General features: G+C 38.2%; 1 protein-coding gene across 2 annotated transcripts in view; it reads right to left on the reverse strand.

Moving 5' to 3' along the window:
• The window catches only part of LOC140730518 (exportin-1), a 61,900-nt gene that overhangs the window by 12,515 nt on the left and 26,933 nt on the right, over positions 1-22,452 (reverse strand). For both annotated transcript variants that reach the window (XM_073051079.1, XM_073051080.1), the window contains 6 exons: positions 19,354-19,535; positions 16,900-17,056; positions 15,762-15,925; positions 12,112-12,246; positions 5,973-6,156; positions 3,157-3,263 (listed from right to left, as the gene is read on the reverse strand). In XM_073051079.1, coding sequence (XP_072907180.1) covers positions 3,157-3,263; positions 5,973-6,156; positions 12,112-12,246; positions 15,762-15,925; positions 16,900-17,056; positions 19,354-19,535 — 929 coding nt within the window. The remainder of the gene's footprint in view (positions 1-3,156; positions 3,264-5,972; positions 6,157-12,111; positions 12,247-15,761; positions 15,926-16,899; positions 17,057-19,353; positions 19,536-22,452) is intronic.

Here is a 22,452-nt window from a genome sequence, read left to right on the forward strand (position 1 = left end):
GAAGCAACACTGGGTTAGATGATATGATGAGTTTGGCCAGCAGGGAGTGCTATAGACAATTCTCTCAAATGTAAACAAAACACCAAAAATAGGATAAATTCAGCCAATTTTCAACAGCTGTAATACCATTTTCCCCTCTTTTGACATGGATGGGTTTTTCTTATCTCCGCTGCTGGCCACCATCTTACATTGCTTTCAACAGAACTACCACTATTGTTTATTGATGGCCTTAGTTGGCTTCTTCAGGAGTTGATTCTAGAGTGCACAATACAGTATTTTGTTATTTTACTATTTTAAGGCAACCTCAACTTTAAAATCTGATTGAAACTGAAAGTGGAGATACACTCCAGCTGGCAAGTCCATATGACTGAGAAGTCATCCAATAAAATGTTGAGAAGTCTGTTTTATCACATACACCGTTCCCATTCATTCGTTTTTTTTTAAGGCCATTCCGAACCTTTGCTCAGATTTTCAGGATCCAATTGTTTCTTTGCCCACATTTAAGTTAGTATAAATCTTGAGCATTAGGCGTATATTCATTGCAGTAAAGAAGAATATGGGCTTATCGTAGAAACTCAAAAAATTAGACAGACTAGAAACAGAGAGGATGCTCCTGGTAGGTGAAGACTCCAGAACCAGAATTCAGTTTCAGGATATGGAGATTCCATTTATTATTTTATTTTATTTTATTTAGATTCATTATAGAATAGGCCCTTCAGGCCACGCCACCCAGCAATCCCCTAATTTAATCCTAGTCTAATCACCGGACAATTTACAATGATCAATTAACCTACTTTGGACTGTGGGAGAAACACATGTGCTCATGGGGAGCACGTACAAACTCCTTACAGCCAGCAGCAGGAATTGAGACAGGGTCATCTATCCTGTAAAGCGTTGAGCTAACCTCTCCTTTAGAACGAAGCACAGGGAAAATCTCCTCATTCAGATAGTAGATCTGTGGCATTCCATACCACAGAAGACAGTACATGGCAAGTCATTAAATATATGCAAGTTAGCAGATATTTCTTAATTTCCAAAGGGATCGACATTGAAGTGGACGATTAACTTTGATGGCACTGAATTGTGTAGAGAGCTGAGGGACCAAATGACATGTTCCAATTGCCTACGTTTTTAAGTCTTCCAAAGCTGGTTATTCTCTGGGATAATGGCAATGAATTGGAAATTGGCAGAAATGTTATGGATAAATACAAGGGAATAACAATGAATTCAGGCCAATTAATAATGGACAAATTAATAGAAAGTACAAGATAAATAGTATTTAAAGTAGCACCCTTTTGCAAAATGTAAATGTGGGTCCCAGATTTGGAGATGTCAGAATTTTAAGTGATGGGGGGGGGGGGGGGGGAAGGAAATGGCAGAAGAATTAAACAAAAACCTTTGGGTCTGTTTTCATGGTAGGCAAAAGAAAATCTCCCAGAAATGCTGGAAACCTTAAAGAGTTACATTACAAGGACCTGGTGATCTACTTTCTAGAGTTTTGCAAGCAGTTGGTCCTATGTTTATCATCTTCCAAAACTTCAAGATTATGGAATGGTTGTTGTAAAGAACAGATAGCAAAGGTATTTAAGAAAGGAATGAAAATGTTGGGAATTTCAAATCTGATAGCCAAATATCAGCTACAGGAAAAATAAAGGAATCTATAATAAAACAAAGCATATAGAAATTTAGGAACAACGTGTCCAAAGGGATATTAAGGACAATTGTGATTGACCAATCTGTTATGTCAATCAAGGATGCATCTTGTAGAGCAGTTAAGAGAGAATTATTGCAAGTAGTGTACGTGGATTTTCGATAAGCATTGGGATAAAGTTCCACATGAGAAGATGTTAAACAAAGTTAGCGTATATGAAATCTGGGGTGTGCCTTAAAAAAAAAACATAAAACAGGAATGAAAAGGTAAGTCTTAGATTAACTTGAAATGACTACTGTAATTTGTTGGGATTGAGCTTCAACCCCAGCCATTCACAATCCATATAAACAATTCAGCCAAGAGGAACCAAATATAAACTTGTCAAGATTCCAATGACAGTAAGTGAAGTAAAAATATGTGGTGAAGCATCGCAAAAAGAGACATAGACATAATGAGTGTGAACAATAGTGAGTAAAGTTCAAAATGGGAAAATATTTTATTAACTAGAGAAAATCTGCAGATGCTAAAAATCCAAGCAACAGTCCAAGCTCTTTCCATAGATGCTGCCTGGCCTGCTGAGTTCCTGCAGCATTTTGTGTGTGTTGCAAATAATTCATTACCCACTTTGGTTAAAAAAGAAATTATTGGAATTTTTAAGTGTGATAGACTAAAATGCAAATGGCGGCTGGCTTTTAACTTAAGAGAGAAATGGATGCAAAGGTATAACAATGTGTTAGCATAGGGTTTTGTTTCTTTACCTAAAAAAGGGATATACTTATTATAAAGAGAGTACAGCAAGGATTCACTATACTGGCTTCTACAAAGGTAAAGATTGGGTAGGGTAGACTTCTCATTCAATTGGACCCTAGAGAATTAAAGTGACAACATTGAAAAGTATAAAATTCTTATAGGGTTCAACAGGGAAGATGCATGATGTTTTCCCCAGCTAAAGGAGTCTAGAGATAAAGTCCACTAGACCATTAAGGGCTGAGAGCAGAGAAAAAAAATCTTCGTTCAAAGGATTAAGTGTTGTGAATATCAGAAATTGATAAGATTGAGATGCTGCAAGAACTAATTAATGATTATGGGTCAAGAAAATAAAAATGAGGCAGAATACCATAACTTGATGAATGGCAGAGCAGTGTTGAGGGCCAGGTGGTCCAGTCGTTCTCGTATTTCATATGGACAGTGAAAGATGCTTAAGAAGGCAGAACATTGCCAGGAGCACAACAATTTTTAAAAACTGTACACATTTTTAATAGGAAAAAGACTATCCCTCTACACATTGTTTAATTTCAAAATCCACAATGGTCCACTTTGAAAGCAACAGCACAACAAACAATTCTAAACATATTAGGTCATTCTTGGGTGGTGAGGGGTGCTAGAAAGAGCAGGGAGGAAGAACAGCAACACAAAAGGGCAGAACAAACAGTATTTGAAAATTCTTCAACTTTGTTACAGAAAAGATTTTGACTGTAAACTGTTACTACTTATTCACTACTTACCATCTGTGGATCATTGGACCTGCTCACCCAACCGGAAATAAGCTTCAGAGTCTCCCTTTTAACTGTCCTCATACTTCTGATTAAGGGCTGTTTTGTAACCATATCACCTATGGTGCAAGGACAGTAAAATAGTATTCTTTGCAGTCCACTGAGTATGCTTTGCTTTATTTATGGCACTTTCATATGCAAAAACCTCTCATGTTTGAAAATGTTTAGTAACACATACCACTGAAACAGAGGAATCCAAGATTTACAAACCCAAATTAATTCTTTCAGAAATGGTCAATCCCATATCCTTGTTCCTGATGTTTTCTATCTAGAGACAAAAGCTGCTCAATTTATATACTGTTAATCCTTCTTGAAATCTTGAAATTAAAGATGTTAACTTGATCTTTTAACTTTCAGCATCAATTGTCCCCTACCTGTCCTATGTCAGGATGCAATCTAACAAATGCACAGTGTAAAATCCAGGTATGGAAATTAAAGCTCAACTCCAAATAAACTCTCACCAGAGACTTTTGAAATCTCTTCCAATACTTATTTTTGTATCCTAAACTGGCTGCTATAACCTGAATCACTTGAACCAAAACATTAAGATTCCTCTGTCCACTTGTATCAAACTTTATACTGCTGACTTCAATGTTATTTTTCCATTGAAATTCCTATGGCAACACTAACAAGTGTCATCATCTTGAAAACAACTAGTACTAATTTTATGCTTACCCAGCACCATGATTCCTTTTGTACAAAGTTTCAGAACTCTGAGATGCATACCATTCTGCACAGGGAATTTATTTGAGCTATGAAATTTATCCACGATTTTCTCTTCAGTAATAAAAATACTTGAAACTCTTGCTACTAGACCTACTGCACCTCTCAATTTCAGGTCCTATGTCTTCTGTAAAGCTTAATTAACTGCCCAATAGTTTTATCATTGCCCATAAAGACTCAAATTTATTTTTGCAACTATTTCAATTTGAAATGTTTCTAAATGTTGTTGTGTAAATTAAGAGCTTCAGCAATTGAATTCAGTGTCAATCCTTTAGCCATATTGCATCCTATCACAACATTCTTTTTTGCTCTCATCTACAGAATTGGTTGCTAGGGATCAACTTTAACTCCCACACATTACAACTCATTGCCAATCTCCCATCCTTAACAAATCTTGTTCACTTATTTAGATTTTAAACCAGTTTATCTAAAATAATTGATCAATATTCTTTACATCTATGTTTTGACCTGCTGCAAACTTCTCAAAGAAATTTATTTACATTAAGTAACGTTCATTTCCTGAAGCTAATGTAAACAAAGAATGAGGCACAATACAACTTCTCTTGCCAATTCCTCTTTCAGAACATTAAAATGGCACTTCAATTGGGTCTAGCAAATAAAAAAAAAACCCGCTTTTAGAACACATCTTCCATTATTTAAACATATTTCTCAGTGTCGCCCCCATTCAAGATTGCAAAGAATCTACAGAACACGCATTGGTCTTTATAATCTACAATTCAAAAAATTTATGCTGTTACAGTGACTACTGATTGACCACACCACAAGATCTATTTGTCCTAATATGCAGTTAACACAGAATAACATATGAACACAAGGAACGAGATGACAAACTCAAGTTGCATACCATAGAATCCATAAATTCAACCCACAGTTTATTTTTAAACATTAAAATATACAAGAGGATATATAAATAAATACGATACAATTTCAGTGGCTGGCAATTCTGCAGATTAATAGTCAGGCCTTTTAGAAGTAATTCTTAATTTCAGTTGACAAGGGGAGCTCAACAAATGCTTCACTACAATTGATGGGAAGATACAACTATATTTGTCAAATATTGACTCTGATGAAAGATACAGGAATATAGACCAGTAAGGCAAGTGAAGTTAGGTCACTTCCTTAGTATTACTAAAATGCAGAACAAGTTAAAGGGACTAAATAGGTCTCTGCTGTTTCCTTTGTTTTTATAAAACCAAACAAGATATTACAAATCTGATCTTATTCATAATTAACAAAAGTACATTTGGCACAATGAAATGAATTAGGCCAGCATCAAAAGACAGGTGGTGGTAAATGCATGAAGATTATCAAAATTTAGAAAGCAATGTACTTTCGGCCCATGATGCTGTGTCAACCCTTTACCTAATCAATCTCATCCTTCCCTCCACACAGCCAACCACTTTTTAAATCATCCATGATAATCTCAGATTTCTTTAATACCCCATGTATTGGCTCTAACCACCCTTACGTACTCCATCATTCACTATTGTCTAAAAACATACCCCTGACATTTCCCCCTGTACTTTCTTTACTCCAATCTCCTTAAAATTATGCCCCTGGCATTAGCTATTTCCATCCTGGGAAAAAGCGTCAGGCTATTTAATCGAACTATGCCTACCATCTTGTACACTTCTATCAAATCACCTGTCATTCTCCATCATATTATACATCTTTATCAAGATATGCTCTTCTAGCAGAATCCTGGTAAATTTCCTCTGCACCCTCTCTAAAACCTTTACCTCCTTGCTTCAAGGAAGTGACCAGAACTGGACACAATATTACAAGTGTGCTCTAACTAGGGTTTTGCCACAGGACTTTAAATAGCATTAATGTTAACCAAGCCGGTATACATTTGCAAGACAGTTTTAAAATTCCTATTTACAGCTCAAATTCTGGTTCCAAGTTAAGCAAGTCTAAAGTTCCCACAATTTACATTGCAAAACAACTGCTTTAATTCAAATGCACTGATTGCTTTGCAAGAGACTTATTTTAAATATGAAGTACAAATCAAATATTCTACAAACCATTTGTTTGAATTGCTGCTGAAATATTTTCACTCAGGCACTTGTACACATTCAGCATATCCAGATAGATTCGACCAAGTTGAATGACAAATGGATGACCAACTGCTTTACATGCACGAACATTAGTTTTCAGTATACTTCCAAGCTGTTTCACTGTCTCAGGGTCCTTAAGAATGTCAACATTCTACAGTAAAAGGAAGATAAATTAGCTTCAATATTGGTATACATAGAGTGGAGATTTTCTGCAGATGTAAATGAGATCTAATCTTCTAGGGTGCCTTATTGCTGGCAAGGACACAATGACTAAGTTCCACTAATTCTACTATTCGTACTCCAAATTTTTAAATTCATATGTAATTTTTGCGGCGGCTTCTTGCAAATATTAAGGTTCAAAGTAAATTTTATTATCCAAATATACATATCTCAGGATATCAAAGCGGATAGTAAAAAGCTTTCTCAAATATGTGGGGAAAAAACAGATGAAAGTGGATATAGAACTGCTAGAAAATGAGGCCAGAGAGAAAAAAAAAGGGGGCCAAGGAGATGGCATATTAACTACATGAGTATTTTACATCAGTTTTCACTGTGGAAGTCACTATCAGTGTGCCAGATGTTGAAGGATGTAAAGAATGAGAAGTGAATTCAGTTACTGTTACAAGAGAAAAGGTGCTCAAAAAGCTGGAAGACCCAAGGGTATACAAGTCACCTGGGACCAGATGAACTGCACCCTAGGGTTCTGAAAGAGGTAGCAGTAGAGATTGTGGAGGCATTAGTAAAGATCTTTCAAAAAAACACTGGAGTCTGGCATGGTGCCAGAGAACTGGAAAATTGCAAATGTCACTCCATTCTTAAATAAAGGAGGGAGGCAGCAGAAAGGAAGTTATAGACCAGTTAGTCAGATGGTTGGGAAGCTGTTGGGAGTTGTAAGGATGAGGTTACAAAATACTTGATGACAAAGGACAAGATTGGACAAAGTCAGCATGGTTTCTTTAAAAAAAGGGAAATTCTTGCCTGACAAACCCGTTGAAATTCTATGAGATTACACATAGGACAGATAAAGGGGATGCAGCAGACGTTGAATATTTGGACTTCCAGAAGGCTTTTGACAAAGTGCCACGCATAAGGTTCCTTACCAATTTAAGAGTCCATAGTAGCACAGGGACGCTACCGGCATGGCCAGAGCACTGGCTACTTGGTAGGAGGCAGCAAGTGGGAATGAAAGGATCCTTTTTCGGTCAGCTGATAGTGACTAATGGTGTTCTGTAAGGGTCGGTGTTGGGACCACTTCTTTTTATGCTGTATATCAATGATTTAGATGGAATATGTGGCTTTGTTACCAACTTTGCAGATGATACGATTAGGAGGGGCAGGTAGCATTGAGGAAACAGGCAGGCTGCAGAAGGACTTGGGAGAATGAGCAAGAGAGTGGCAAATGAAATACGATGTTGGAAAATGCACTGTCATGTACTTTGGTAGTAGAAATAAATGTACAGGCTATTTTCTAAATGGGGAGAAAATTCAAAAATCTGAGATGCAAAGGGACTTGTGAGTCCTTGAGCAGAATCCCCTAAAACTTAACTTGCAGGTACAGTCAGTGGCGAGGAAGGCAAATGCAATGCTTGCATTTCAAGAGGTCTAGTATACAAGAGCAAGGATGTGATGTTGAGGCTTTATAATCACTGATGAGGCCTCACCTTGAGTATTGTGAACAGTTTAGGGCCCCTAATAAAAGATGTGCTGGCATTGGAGAGGGTTCAGAGGAGGGTCACAAGGATGATTCCAAGATTGAAAGGGTTATAATACGAGGAACATTTGATGGATGTAGATCTGTACTTGATGGGATTTAGAAGGATGAAGGGGATCTCACTGAAAGTGTTGCAAGCCCTATTCAGTAGATGTTGAAAGGATGTTTCCCCATGCCGGGGAATCTAGGGCAAGAGGGCAGAGTCTCAGGATAGAGGGGCATCCATTTAAAACAGAGATGCGGAGAAACTTCCTTTAGCCAGAGGGTGGTGACTTTGCGAAATTTATTACTACAGGTGGCTGTGGAGTCCAGGTCATCGGGTGTATTTAAAGCAGAGCTTGATCAATTATTGATTGGACATGGCATCAAAGGTTACAGGGAGAAGGCTAGGGAGTGGGGCTGAGGAGGGGAAAAAAGTGGGCTGACTTGATGGGCCATAATGGCCTAATTCTACTCCTATGTCTTATGGTCATGCACGGCCTTGAGAGTTATTTTCTTGTGGGCGTACTCAATAAATATATAGAACAATAACCACCAGAATCAATGAAAGGTCAAACAACTAGAGCATTCAATCATAGTGCCGAAGAGAACAAATTGTGCATATACAAAAAGTAGTAGTAATAATAATAATAATTAATAAATAAATATCAAGAACATGAGATGAAGAGTCCTTGAAAGTGAGCTCATTGGTTGTGGGGACATTTTAATGACAGGGCAAGTGAAGCTGAGTGAGGTCACCCCCCTTGGTTCAAAAGCCCGATGGCTAAGGGGTAATAACTGTTCCTCAACTTGGTGGCGAGTCCTGAGGCTCCTGTACATTCTTCCTAATGCCTAATGGCAGCAGTGAGAAGGTAAGCATGGCCCGGATGGGGGTGAGGTGAGAGGACCTCTGATGATGGATGGTGCTTTCCTGTGGCAGCGTTTAAAGGGCTTTACCCGTGATGGACTGGATGTTTAAGGGCATTGGCATTTCCATACCAGACTGTGCCACAGCCAGTCAATATACTCTCCACTACACATCTATAGCAGTTTGTCAAAGTTTTAAATGTCATGCTGAATCTCCACAAACTCCAAAGTAGAGGTAAGGTGTACTCATAATTGCATTTATGTGCAAGACCCAGGACAGGTCCTTCAGAATAAAAATACCTTGGAATTTGAAGTTGCTAACCTTCTCTGCACCTCTGATCCTCTGAGGATTGGTTCATGGAGCTCTGGTTTTCTTAAGTCTATAATCAGTTCCTTGGTTATTGTTATTGTTATGACACCACTCAGCCGGATATTCAATCTCCCTGATTTATCTTTACCTTTGATTCGGCCTACGATAGCAGTGTCACCAGCAACTTTAAATACGGCACTGGAGCTGTGCTTAGCCACAATCCTAAGTGTAAAACAAGTAGAACAGAAGACTAAACACACAACACCTGGTCATGCACCAGTACTGATGGAGATCATGGAGATGTTGTTGCCACTGCAAACTAACTGGGGTTGACAACTGAAGAAATCAATGGTTCAATGATTCCATTTAATCTGAGAATATACATACAACCTGAAATTCTTACTCTTCACAGACATACGTGATACAGAAGAAAAACTGCAAAGAACAAATGGTGGAAAAAACACAAGAAGCCCAAAGCCCAATGGATCCAGGATCCAATTTCATAAGGGTGTATTGAGGCCAAGGTTTTTGAGAATGGTAATATTGAATATTGAGCTGTAGTCAATAAGAGCATCCTGGTGTACACTTCTTTGCTGGCCAGGTGTTCCAGGGTTGAGTGAAGAGCTGATGAGATGGTATCTGCTGTGGACCTGTTGCTCCGGTAGGAAAATTGGAGTGAATCTAATTAGTTTCTCAGGCAAGAGATGTTTCATCACCAACGTCTCAAAACACTTAATCACCGTGGATGTAAGTGCTACTGTGCAAGTTAATTGAGGCAGGTCACCATGCTTTTCTTGGACACCGGTATAATTGAAACCTGCTTGAAGCAAGTTGGTGCCACACACTAACGAAAGTAGAGGTTAAAGATTTCAGTGAACAGCCAGTTGATCAGCACAGGTCTTTAGTACTTGGCCAGGTACCCCATGTTTTTTTGTAGGTTCACCCCCAGAAGGCTGCTCACATGTTGGCTTCAGAAAATTAAAATATTAGTGACCGATTTCAAAGATTCGATTTAGAATGCTAACTGCTTCAAACACTGGCAGCTGAGACAGCGTAATTGATATGAAGTACTATACCCAATTACACTAGTGACAAAATTATCTGCTATATATTTTTTGAAAAACAGCAAGCTCATTTCCATCATGTATTGTAGGCTTTTAATAAATGTGGCAAAACATCAATTTTAATACAGAGTATGATTATTACTACATAAACTTCACATTAATTTATGGCTTGATAAAAACTTCAAGATTAGAATGTCTTTCATAGATCCTTGCCCAACGGCAATGGACAGGAGAAGCCTTTCAATTGGATTCATTGCCTTTGCAGACTAGAGATCCTCTACCGCCATGATGAGGCTAAACTCAGGTTGGAGGAGCACAAACACGTATTCCATCTGAATAGCCTCCAAACCTATCGCATGACAATTAATTTCTCCAACTTCTGGTAATCTTCCACCCCTCCCTTTGTTCTATTCCCCATTCTGGTTACCCTCTCTTCTCACTGCCATCACCACCCTCTGGCTGCCCTTCCCTTTCTTCCATGGTTCACTATCCTGTCCTATCAGATAGATATCTCTTGTCCTTCAGCCCTTTATCCATCATTTCCCAGCTTAATTCATAACATCCCCTTCATCTGCCAACATAGGACTTCTGCCCCCCCTTCTCATTCTGGTTTTGACACCCTTCCTTTCCAGTCCTGAAAGGTGTCAATCAAAAACATCACCTGTTTCTTCCCCTCCACAGATGATACCTGATTTGATGAGTTCCTCCAGCATTGAGTATATGCTAAATTTTGGGTAAAACATTTTCTGTCCTATTGCTAACTCCGAAAGCAATTCCATTCTTTCCACTAATTTTTCCTCTGCACCTTCTCTCTTCTTGACCCCTTCAACCTCCCCCAGATTCTGCCACTCACCTATAAACAAAAGGTAATTTACAACAACCCAGTGACCTACAAAAACACACACCTTTAGGATGGGATGGGAAATGGAGCATTCAAGAGAAACCCATATGGTTACAGGAAGAATGTGTAAACTCTAGATAACAAATCTGAATTGAACCAAGGTCATGAGGCTTTTGTAACTAGTGGTGTGCCGTAGGGATCAGTGCTGGATCCCTTGTCATTTATATTAATGATCTGGATGATAATGTAGCTAACAGGAGCAGAAAATCTGCAGGTGACACCAAGATTGGGGGTGAAGTGTACAATGAGGAAGACCATATTGGCTTAGACTGGGATCTGGACCAGCAGGGGGAAAAAAAAGGCTGAAAAACAGCAGATGGAATTTAATGCAGATGTGTGAGGTGTTCCAATTCAGTAGGAACAACCAGAGTAGGTCTTACACAGTGAATGGTAGGGCACTGATCAGTGTGGTCGAACAAAGGGAGCTGGGAATACAGATCCATAATTCGTTGAAAGTAGCGTCACAGGTAGATTAGTTCATAAAGTTTTTGGTACATTGGCTTTCATAAACCAATGTACCGAGTACAGGAGATGGGATGTTATGTTGAAATTGTACAAGATGTTGGGAGCCTAATTTGGAGTACTGTGTGCAGCTTCGGTCAACTACCTTCAGGATAGATGTAAACAAGGTTGAAAGAATAAAGAGAAAATTTACAAGGATGTTGCTGGGTCTGGAGGGTCTGAGTTATAAGGAAAGATTGAATAGGTTAGGACTGTATCATTTAAAATGTAAAAGATTCAGGGGAGATTTGATGCAGGTGTTCAAAATTAGAGGAGTAAAGATAGGGTAAATGCAAGCACGCTTTTTCCACTGAGGTTGGGTGGGACTACAACCAGAGCTGATGGATTAAGGGTTTAAGGTGAGAAGTTTAAGGGGAACATGAGGGAAACAGTCTTCACTCAGACGGTTGAGAAAGTGTGGAATGAGCTGCCAGCACAAGTGATGCATGCAAGCTCAATTTCAACTTTTAAGAGAAGTTTGGAAAGGTATATGGATTATAGGATTTGGAGGACGATAGAACCAGTGCAGGTCAATGTGAGTTGGCTTAAATGGTTTCAGCATGGACTAGATGGACCATTTCTGTGCTGTACTTCTCCAGGACTCTATGGCAACAGTTCTGTTGACTGTGTTACAAACTATGCCATACAGGATACGGGAGGAATCCATCTACAATACATTTTTACAACTACAATGAATGTATTACAAATCCTTAATTAATAGCTTAACTTTATATATACACAAGCATACTTTATAATCAAATAACTATACTTACTTTAGTTGCTTGCTGTATTATAGAATCCCAGACTTGATTTGGCAGCATCATGTATTTTTCTATTAAATGCTCTTGCACTGCCTGATCTGTCTGAGCACCAATCATATAACCAACAGCTTCATAAAAAGTGTGAACCTATTGGCAATACAAATAAATTTTAATTATGCAAAAAAAAAGTGGTTAGTACTGAATCACCAATGCTTTCACTTTGAAAACAACATTAACTACATGCAAGGAGTGTGCCTCCACCCAGAATAAAGAAACTCACATGACTGGCTGTCCATGCACTACTTTGTACAAATTTTTCAGCAAAGATACATGGCTTCTTTTTGAATAATCTGAGAAATCATTTGAAAACCCCTCCCAAATAGGTCCTATTGGATGGTAGAGTTCAGTCACAAGAGCTTCAGATGGATGCAACTACAGCAGGTTACCCTCCACAGCATCGAGCATTTCAAATTTGAAAAAGCAATTGTTTGTATTTATGTCACAATGTCAAAATGTTGAACCCTCAAAGTCTCAAATCACATGGGATCGACAAAAATTTGGACTCAAAAGTCGCTTGGTTATAGAAGATAGAGGATAGCAGTGGAGTGGTACAACTGGAGGTCTGCAATATAGATGATCTCATTAGCAAGTTCAAGAATGAAGTAAAAATTGCTTAAGGTTAAAGTGGTGTGTTTTGACAAGTCAAATACAAGAGGAAAGCATATAGTAAATAGCAACACAAACAAAATGCTGGAGGAACTCAGCAGGCCAAGGAGGACCCTTTGGAGCACTGAAGTACAAAAAGATTTTGCATGTCCACAGCTCCATAAAAGTGCCAAGACAAGTGGATAGGGTGGTAAAGATGGCATGCAGCATGTTTAAAAGGCAAACACGACCTGATGACATGAACGGGTAGCCTCCAACCTGATGGCATGAACATTGACTTCTCTAACTTCCGTTAATGCCCCTCCTTCCCTTCTTACCCCATCCCTGATATATTTAGTTTTTTCCCCCCTCTTTTTTCTTTCTCTCTCTGCCCATCATTCTGCCTGTTCTCCATCTCCCTCTGGTGCTCCCCTCCCTCTTTCTTTCTCCCTAGGCCTCCTGTCCCATGATCCTTTCCCTTCTCTAGCTCTGTATCCCTTTTGCGAATCACCTTTCTGGCTCTCAGCTTCACCCCACCCCCTCCGGTCTTCTCCTATCATTTCGCATTTTCTCCTCCCCCTCCTATTTTCAAATCTCTTAGTATCTTTCCTTTCAGTTAGTCCTGGCGAAGGGTCTCGGCCCGAAACATTGACAGTGCTTCTCCCTATAGATGCTGCCTGGCCTGCTGTGTTCCACCAGCATTTTGTGTACACAGCATGTTTACCTTTATTGATAGGAACATTGAGTATAAAAGTTGGCAAGTCACACTGCAGCTGTGACAATTTTGATAATAAAATATTGATTAGGCCACATATTGAATATTGTGTGTACAATATTAGAGGAAGGACATGGAGGCTTTGGAAAGGGTGCTGAAGAAGGTAATCATAATGTAGCCTTCATTATAGAGTATTATCTACAAGGAAAGTTTTGAAGAGTTGTGTGGTAATCATACAAGATTAGTTTAGACTGGCATCATGGTTGTCAGAGACATTGTGGCCTAAGCACCTGTAGTGAGCTGTACATTTCCATGTTCCCATCCAAAAGAATTAGGAGTTCATCAAGAGGCCCATAATGATGCAAGCTGGCTTACAAACACTGACAGACAAATGGAGACAGATATTCTTCTGAACTCCATGGAGTACAGGCCCAGAGCCATCAAACACTCATTATACGTTAATGTTTTCGCTTCCGGAATCATCCTCAAGAATCTCCTCTGGACCCCCTCCAGTGCCAACACATCCTTTCTTCACTGTGGAAGACACTAGCAGTATGGTGGAAGTTCCGGGTGTCGGGGGCATGAAGTGTGTGAAGTTACCATAACTAGACATGAGGTTCTTGGGAAACTGAAGGGTCTGAAGATAGACAAGTCACCTGGACCAGGTGCTGTACATCCCAGGGTTCTGAAGGAAGTGGCTGAAGAGATCATGGAGGCATTAGTAAAAATCTTTCAAGAATCACTAGATTCTGGAATGGTTTCTAAAGGCTGGAAAATTACAAATGTCACTCTACTCTTCAAGAAGGGAGAGGGGCAGAAGAACACAAACTGTAGGCCAGTTAGTCTGACCTCAGTGATTGGGAAGATGTTGGGAATGGATTATTAAGGATGAGGTCTCAGGGTACTTGGAGGCACATGAAAACCTTGCCCAACAAATCTGTTGGAATTCTTTGAAGAAATAACGAGCAAGATAAACAATGAAGAATTGGTTGATGTTGTGCACTTGGATTTTCAGATGGCCTTTGACAAGGTGCCACACATGAAGCTACTAGCCCATGGTATTACAGGAAACATTCTCACATGGATAAAGCAGTGGTTGATTGGCAGGAGGCAAAGAGTGGGAATAAAAGGAGCCTTTACTGGCTGACTAGTGGTGTTCCACAGGGGTCTGTGTCGGAACTAATTCTTTTCACATTATATGCCAATGACTTGGATGATGGAATTAATGTCTTTGTTGCACAGTTTGTAGACAATATGCAGATAGTTGGAGAAACAGGTAGCTTGGAGGAACTAGAGAGGCTACAGAAGTACTGAGACAAATTAGGAGAATAGGAAAAGAAATGGCACATGGAATACAATGTTGGGAAGTGTAAGGTCATGCACTTTGGTAGAAGAAATGAAAGGGTTGACTACTTTCTAAATGGAGAGAAAAAAAAGTTACAAATCTGACTTGAGAGTCCTTGTGCAGGATTTCCTAAAGGTTAATTTGCAGGTTGAAGAAGGCAAGGCAATGTTAGCATTCATTTCAAGAGGATTAAAATATAAAAGTACAGATGTAATGTTGAGACTTAATAAAGCACTGATGAGGCCTCACTTGGGAGTATTGTGAGCAGGTTTAGGTCCCATAACTTAGAAAGGATGTGCTGAAACAGTAGAGAGGGTTCAAAGGAGATTCATGAAAATGATTCCAGGATTGAATGGCTTGTCATATGAAGAGCATTTGAATGCTTTGGGCCTGTATTCAGTAGAATTCAGAAGAGGGGTGACCTAATTGAAACTATCGAATGGTGAAAGGCCTTGAGAGAGTGGATGTGGAGAGGATGTTTCCTATGGTGGAAGAGTCTAAGACCAGAGGACAGTCTCAGAACAGAGGAGTATCCTTTTAAAATGGAGATGAGGTGGAATTTCTTTACCCCAGGAGTGGTGAATCTGTGAAATAATTTGCCACAGGTAGCTATGGAGACCAAATCTATATGTATATTTAAGGCAGAGGTTGATAGAATATTGATCGTCAGAGCATGAATGGATACAGGAAGAAGGGAGGAGATTGGGGCTAAGGAGAAAATTGGATCAGCCATGAGGAAATGGCAGAGCAGACACAATGGCCAAATAGCCTAATTCTGCCCCTATATCTTATGGTCTTAATTATGGGGCCCAAAACTGTTTACAATATACCAAGTGTAGTCTAAACATTACATCCTTTCTTTTATATTCTCCTACATCACATAGGAAAATAAAAAGGACTTTTCAGATCATATACTTGATTTTGAGCTGCTAAATGCAAATTCATTTCAAAAAATACCTGTTGTGGCTGAAGATCACAAATTATTGTATTAATATTATTCAGAATCTCATCAATGAATGGCATCACTTCTCCAACTTGCACCTGAACAAAGTGTCGACGACATTTTTGAGCAATTTTAATGAAAGTATCACATGCCATATCTTGAACTCCATCATGAGTTTCTAAGTTCAAATAATAAAGTTAATAATTATAAATGCAGTTAAGAATTCAAATGATTGAATGTGTTGCCACATAATCTACTTAAAACAAGAGAAATGTTAGAAAAATCAAAGAAATTCAATTACATTTCAGTGATTAACCAATATAGCTGCATGACACAAATGATTAAACATTGATTGAACATCTCAGAATCAGGCTATTAGGAGTTTCAAGTTCTATTCGAGGTGTAACCATATTACATTGGCTAATGCTACAGGAGGCATGGAAGAATGCAATGAGTTGAATGTTCTGACTGTTGCTGTTTTGACATCGTCTTTGTGCACAAAGTTTCCTAATAAAAGACTTTCCTTCAAATTAATTCAAATCATTTGAAAGCATACCTTTAAAAAAAAAACAATATTCAATTTAATGGGAATCAGATTTGATCAGATTTTTGCTAAATGTGGACACCAGCCAGGCAAAATACTCACATCTTGCCACTTCCATTCTTGGAATTTCAAATGGCTTCTACACAACTACTTTGAATTTAAATGTAAATATTAACTGCTGCTTTAAATTCAACCACAATGAGTTTTCAATCTAAGCAGCACACAAAATTAATCAGATACTGCATATTTTAAAATCAGCAATTACTTTAAATTTCATTTTGAAAAATGATATTAACTTTAATAAGCAAGATATTGGGCACTACAGATTGCAGCTAAGTAGTTACAAACAAAGAAATTCATCTTTTACAACACCTAAATTTCTTTGGATATTCCAAGCAATTTATCTCAAAGTGTGGATACATCAAGGACGCTAGGATTAAAGCTTCTTTGGACAACTGAATATTTTGAAGGTTTATGCATGTCAACATTAAACAAGAATTCAAAAGAAGCTTGGCTTAAATTGGACAAGTCTTGTCAGTTGTGCTTTTGAACTCTTAAGGCTCCAAATTTTATAAATTATACACTTCTTCCATTTGCAACAAACTTACCATGCATAAATTCAAAGAGTTTATTAACCACCGTCTTTAAAAACTTCCAGTGAGCTCTCAAGAAACGTGGGTACTGTCCAACAATATACATGATATTTGAAGCAATAATGGCTTTGTTGTCTTTACCCCTCTTCTGTTCACACAGTCCCAAAAGATCCTGGAGTTAAAACAAAATATTCATTACAGCTCAAATTTGAACAGGCTGTGAACAGTCATACTCCAGGAAAAGTAACAAATTGCTCTTCACTATAGGCCAGAGTATTTTTTACAATTTTTATTTCAGATTTCCAGTATTTGTAGTATTTCGGTTTTGACAAAATTTCATGTGACCATGCCAACCTAAAAAACTTCATTTGGTTAAAAAACTTCTCACAATAATCACTGAGTGCGGTCTTTAACTATTTCCAATGAAATAGAAAGATTAAATCAGGAAATTCATATAAATCAGAACTTTTACCAAATACGTTAACGAGAAAAAAACTGATTTGAAAAATGTTAGTAAAGAAGTGGTCCATTAAAGGAAATACTGGTGAGTAACTGAAAGCTTAATTCCTTTCTATTTCAAAATGCTTTTAATTGGCAATACTAAATCACAGAATAATTTACAAGAATCTGGCATTTGGTTCATTGCTTTTAATCACAAAGCTTTCGAGATCAGGGGTTCCCAACCAGGGATCCATAGACCCCTTGCTTAATGGTATTGGTCTATGGTATAATGAAAAAAAGGTTAGGACCCCCGATCTAGATCAATCCCAGCTCAGTGCAGAACTTGAGGGATTATAGTGCATCTAGTACTTTTTAAATGTAACATATCTGTCTCTAATACACCTTGTAGCATATTTAAAATCCCACTACCATCAAGGAGGATCTTCCTCTAACCTGTTATAATCCTTCTTGCAATTATCGCAAATATGTTTCCTTTTTCAACTAATTAATCTTGCATCCAACTTGCCATTCCTCCTTGAACCCACCAGTTTTAATGTTTTAACCTTAACAGAAGTTCAGAACATTAAAAGGTACAGAGGTTTCACAAATGCTTGATATGCCAGACATAAAATCTACATGGTAAAATGCACTTGAATTTTAACCCATCACATTCAGTCTACCTTAAAAAAAAAATCAGTTCAATCATCCATCGAAAATTCTTTACTTCAGTTGTCTCATCTTAAATGGGGATCTGTTTCTGATTCAGTGCAATCAGACAACATTTTGCAGTTGAAAGGATCTTGATGATGAAATTTTGTGGTCTTGAGTTCATTGCATGATCACCCATATGTTATATTGTCAATGTCCAACAATTGCCATAGAAAGGGATGGAGATAAGGGAAGTTTGTGTAATGGACCAAAGGCTTTAAGTTTTCACCAATGTGGTGTATGAAACTTCTGCTCATCCAGAACTTCATGTCAGAAAAGCAACTGATGAACTATTAAGAAAGATGGTGGTAAGGAAGAGCAGTGTACTTCTAAATCAAATAAATTATGCAAATTTTCTGAATTTCTTTTTAGACACTGCACAGGGAAAGCCAGCTGGTGATGTAGTGGCATCAACACTGGACTTTCAAGACAGAGGATTCTGAGTTCAAACCCAGCTGGGTCCCAATCTGGGTAGCAGCAGTATCCGTGCAGAAGAAAGGACTGGCAATCTACTTCCCTATCTTGCCATGTAAACCCTATGGACCCTTCAGTCCATAAGGTCACTAAGAGTCTGACTCAACTTAACAACAACAAAAATAGGGAGAGAAAAAACAAGCCAGGTATCTGGACTTGAGACAGATAGAAAAATGGGAAGAGGATTCCAATAATCTTGATGTCATGACTCATTCTCATTCTTTCAAGCACAACCAATCTAATGAGAGGTGGACCACTTTGTTGTTGGCTATCAAGGCGGTGGAATGGGGATGGTGCTTTGAGTGGGAAATGGGAGACAGAAAGTGTTATAAAAGCACTTTGTTCAGGTACACACACACACGCAGCACGAGAAATTCTCAGTCCTTTATTTGAATGCACTGCACAGGAAGTAGGTGGCAGACAAGTTTGTTAATGTGCATAATTAATACATGAAAAAATTAACGAATCTGTAAATCTACTGAGGAGCTATGCTAGCTCAAACATCTTATAATGCAAAAACAACTGGAAGAACCAAATTTTCTCTTACAGGAGAATTATTTAACTATAGGTTGGAAGTTTATGACAATATAGTCATTTGGTACCAGTAGTAATAATAACATTCATATTCTTAGGCCTGAGATTAAGACTGAGAATTCCTTAGTACAACATTTGATCATTCACTATTTCACTCATATGAGCCACAACTTCAGGCTGATTTATTCTTTCCATGTTTCAAGGCCTTCAACAGTATATGGATTCCTGCAGAAATGAGGCAGCACTTGTATTATTCTCACACATGGAAGAGTTAATACCCGAAGTCAAATCAGTAACTGTCAATTCACTTACTTTGATTACAGTTACCAGAAATCTCTTCTCATCTTCCTCATGCATAGCACCACTAATTGAACCAATAGCCCAACAGAGTGTGTTCAGATTCTTCCATGACCACTCAGTACCATTCACTTGGTTGTGAAGTTTGTCTGTCATAATACGCTCTGTATCAGCATAATCTAAATGAGTAAGGTACACTGGGGGAAAAGAATAGAAAATTTCAGAATATTCCAATTTAGATATTGTTAATAAGACCATTGATATTGACTCAAAATTAAATTTTCACAGCAATTCATACAAAAGTAATTGATATAAATAGTTGATTTAGCCCTTTAAACCTGTTCACCAAGGATCATTCTACTACATATGCAAGGTGCCCTGTCAGGGATATATCCTTCCAAAGGAAGAGATCCCAGAAATACTCTCAGTACTGCTGAGAGGTTTCAGCCAGGTTTCCACTGTTATGTCACATATTTCGCTTCCTTGTACAGGTTTCCCCATTTCATAGTGTTCCTATGAAACCATTTGTAAGCCCAAATGTCGTAAAGCGAAGAAGCAATTACCATTAATTTATATGGGAAAAATTTTTGAGCGTTCCCAGACCAAAAAAAACCTACCAAATCAAACCAACTAACACACAAAACCTAAAATCACACTAACGTATGGTAAAAGCAGGAATGATATGATAAATATACAGCCTATATGAAGAAGAAATATTGTTTGTACGGTGTAGTTTCACTTATCAAAATCGGGAAGACAGCGAGCCAAAATATTCGTAGAAAAAAAAAATCAGCGTGTACACGCATGTGCACATACACACCTATGCACTTACACGCATACGCACACAACTGCCCGCACAAGGCTTCAGTCATGGTAGTCTTTCTTGGAATAAACACACATATAAAGCGGGCATCTTTTTTTCGTAAAAGTGAAAATCCTCTTTGGTTAGTGAAAACAGGTACTAATGTAGGTCTTTTGTAACAGCGAGCTGTCATAAAGCGAACTTTTGAAAAACAGGGGCCACCTTTATTCTAGTACAGGTCCACTTTCCGAACGTTCGCTTTACGTAACTTCACTTTTACGAAAAAAGACGCCCGCTTTAAACTTGTGTTTACCCCAAGAAAGACTACCATGACCGTGAAGCCTTGCACGGGCAAGTAGGTGTGTGTGCATGTATGTACATGCCGATTTTTTTTCCTACAAATCGGTTTTGGCTCAATCTTCCCAATTCTGGTAAGTGAAACTACACTGTACAGTTGGCCCTCCTTATCCATGGAGGATTGGTTCCGGGACCCACCCTGATACCAAAAAAACACGGATGCTCAAGTCCCTTTTGTAACCTGTCTCAGTGCAGTGGTCTTTAGGACCCAGCGGAACCCCGGACTTTATTTAACCTGGCTCAGTGCAGCGGACCTTAGGACCTGGCGCAGCTCTGAATCCGAAGAAATCACAATCATGATTGAAAATGAGGTGGAAGTAATAAAGCGATCAGAAAGAGGTGAAACGGCATCAGTCACTGGAAAAGCATTAGGCTACAGTCAGTCAACGATCGGAACAATTTTAATGGAGCATGGGAAAGGCCCTGCCCTTACGAAAGTTACAATTATTACTAAGCAATGCAGTGGTTTAATTATTGAAATACGTATGTTTCTTAAGTGTTTTATATATACAGAAAGGTAAAATATATACTAAGAAAAACAGTTTTACTAACTGACGCTAAATAATACTGGATGTACCTGTTCCGACTTAAAGGCGGACTCGTGAACAGAACTCATTCATAACCCGGGGACTGCCTGTACTTTTAAATCATCTCTAGATTACTTATAATACCTAATATAATGTAAATGCTATGTAAATAGTTGCTATACTGTATTGTTTAGGGAATAATGACAAGAAAAAAGTCTATACATGTTCAAACAACAAGTGCAGGAGAGATAACTTCTGGGTTTTCCTGATTTGCGGCTGGTTGTATCCACGCATGCAGAACCCTCGGATAAGGAGGGCCGACTGTACATACATTATTTCTACTTTATATAGCTGTGTATTTATCTTATCATTCCTGCTTTTACTGTATGTTAGTTTTATTTTAGGTTTTGTGTGCTATTTGGTATGATTTGGTAGATTATTTTTTGGGTCTAGGAAACACTCAAAAATTTTCCCATATAAATCAATGGCAATTAATTGTTTCTTCGCTAAGCCATTTCGGCTTACGAACACTACCTTCGGATAGCAGGGGAAACCTGTACCCTGGATACAAAGACAACATTACAGCAGTCTTCTATTCAATGGCAACATCCTGATGACCTCTGATTTGGATCCACAGCCTTGCAGAATCTATTATTTTCATTTTGGAAGGTACTTCATTTTGTATTTTTCTAGGTTCAAAGTGAATAATCTCACATAACACCTGCAGCAAAATCCATTTGCAGTTTCCATTTTTTTTTAAAAACAGTTATTCTTAAACAATAGTTGGCTTTGAGAAAATGGTGTTGAGCAGTACATACAACAGTTATTATCATTATGATTGTTGATACAAAGTTCCAAGATTTTAACTTAATGAAAAAAGTTATAGATTTCTAAGTCTGCATACTGCATTACTTCAGGGAATTTGTTCTTACATGCTAGGCAGTCATACTTTCAAAATGGAATGCTTAAGAGATTATGCAGTAACTTTTGTTAAGAACCTTTATAGCTGCTGTACAGTTGCCATGGTTTCCTAGCAATTACAGAGGTGAAGAGGCAAGACTGGGTGGCAATAGGACTCACTCACACCCAAACCTCTGTTTTCTATTCAGTGGAAAGGTTTTTCGAAAAAAAATTATCAAGATTTACATCCTAGAAAATGCTCTTAAAGTTGATCCAGTTTATGTTCTGGCCCAACCTTAAGAGCATCCCAACAAAGTCAATGCAATGAAAGACTTGGGATTGCAGTGCTATTGCTGAATTCAAGTCACAGAATGTCATGATGGAGATGGCCATTGTTTGGCAATTTAGTAGTAGAATGATCCACGATAGTTAATACTCCATGCCCAAATATTGCTCAGGTTATGTTGCAAAGAAACAAAACTAATTCTTCAATCAAACACAATGGAAAAACAAAAACAAACATGCTCA

Source organism: Hemitrygon akajei, chromosome 7 (assembly GCF_048418815.1).
Source record: "Hemitrygon akajei chromosome 7, sHemAka1.3, whole genome shotgun sequence".
Taxonomy (NCBI): domain Eukaryota; kingdom Metazoa; phylum Chordata; class Chondrichthyes; order Myliobatiformes; family Dasyatidae; genus Hemitrygon; species Hemitrygon akajei.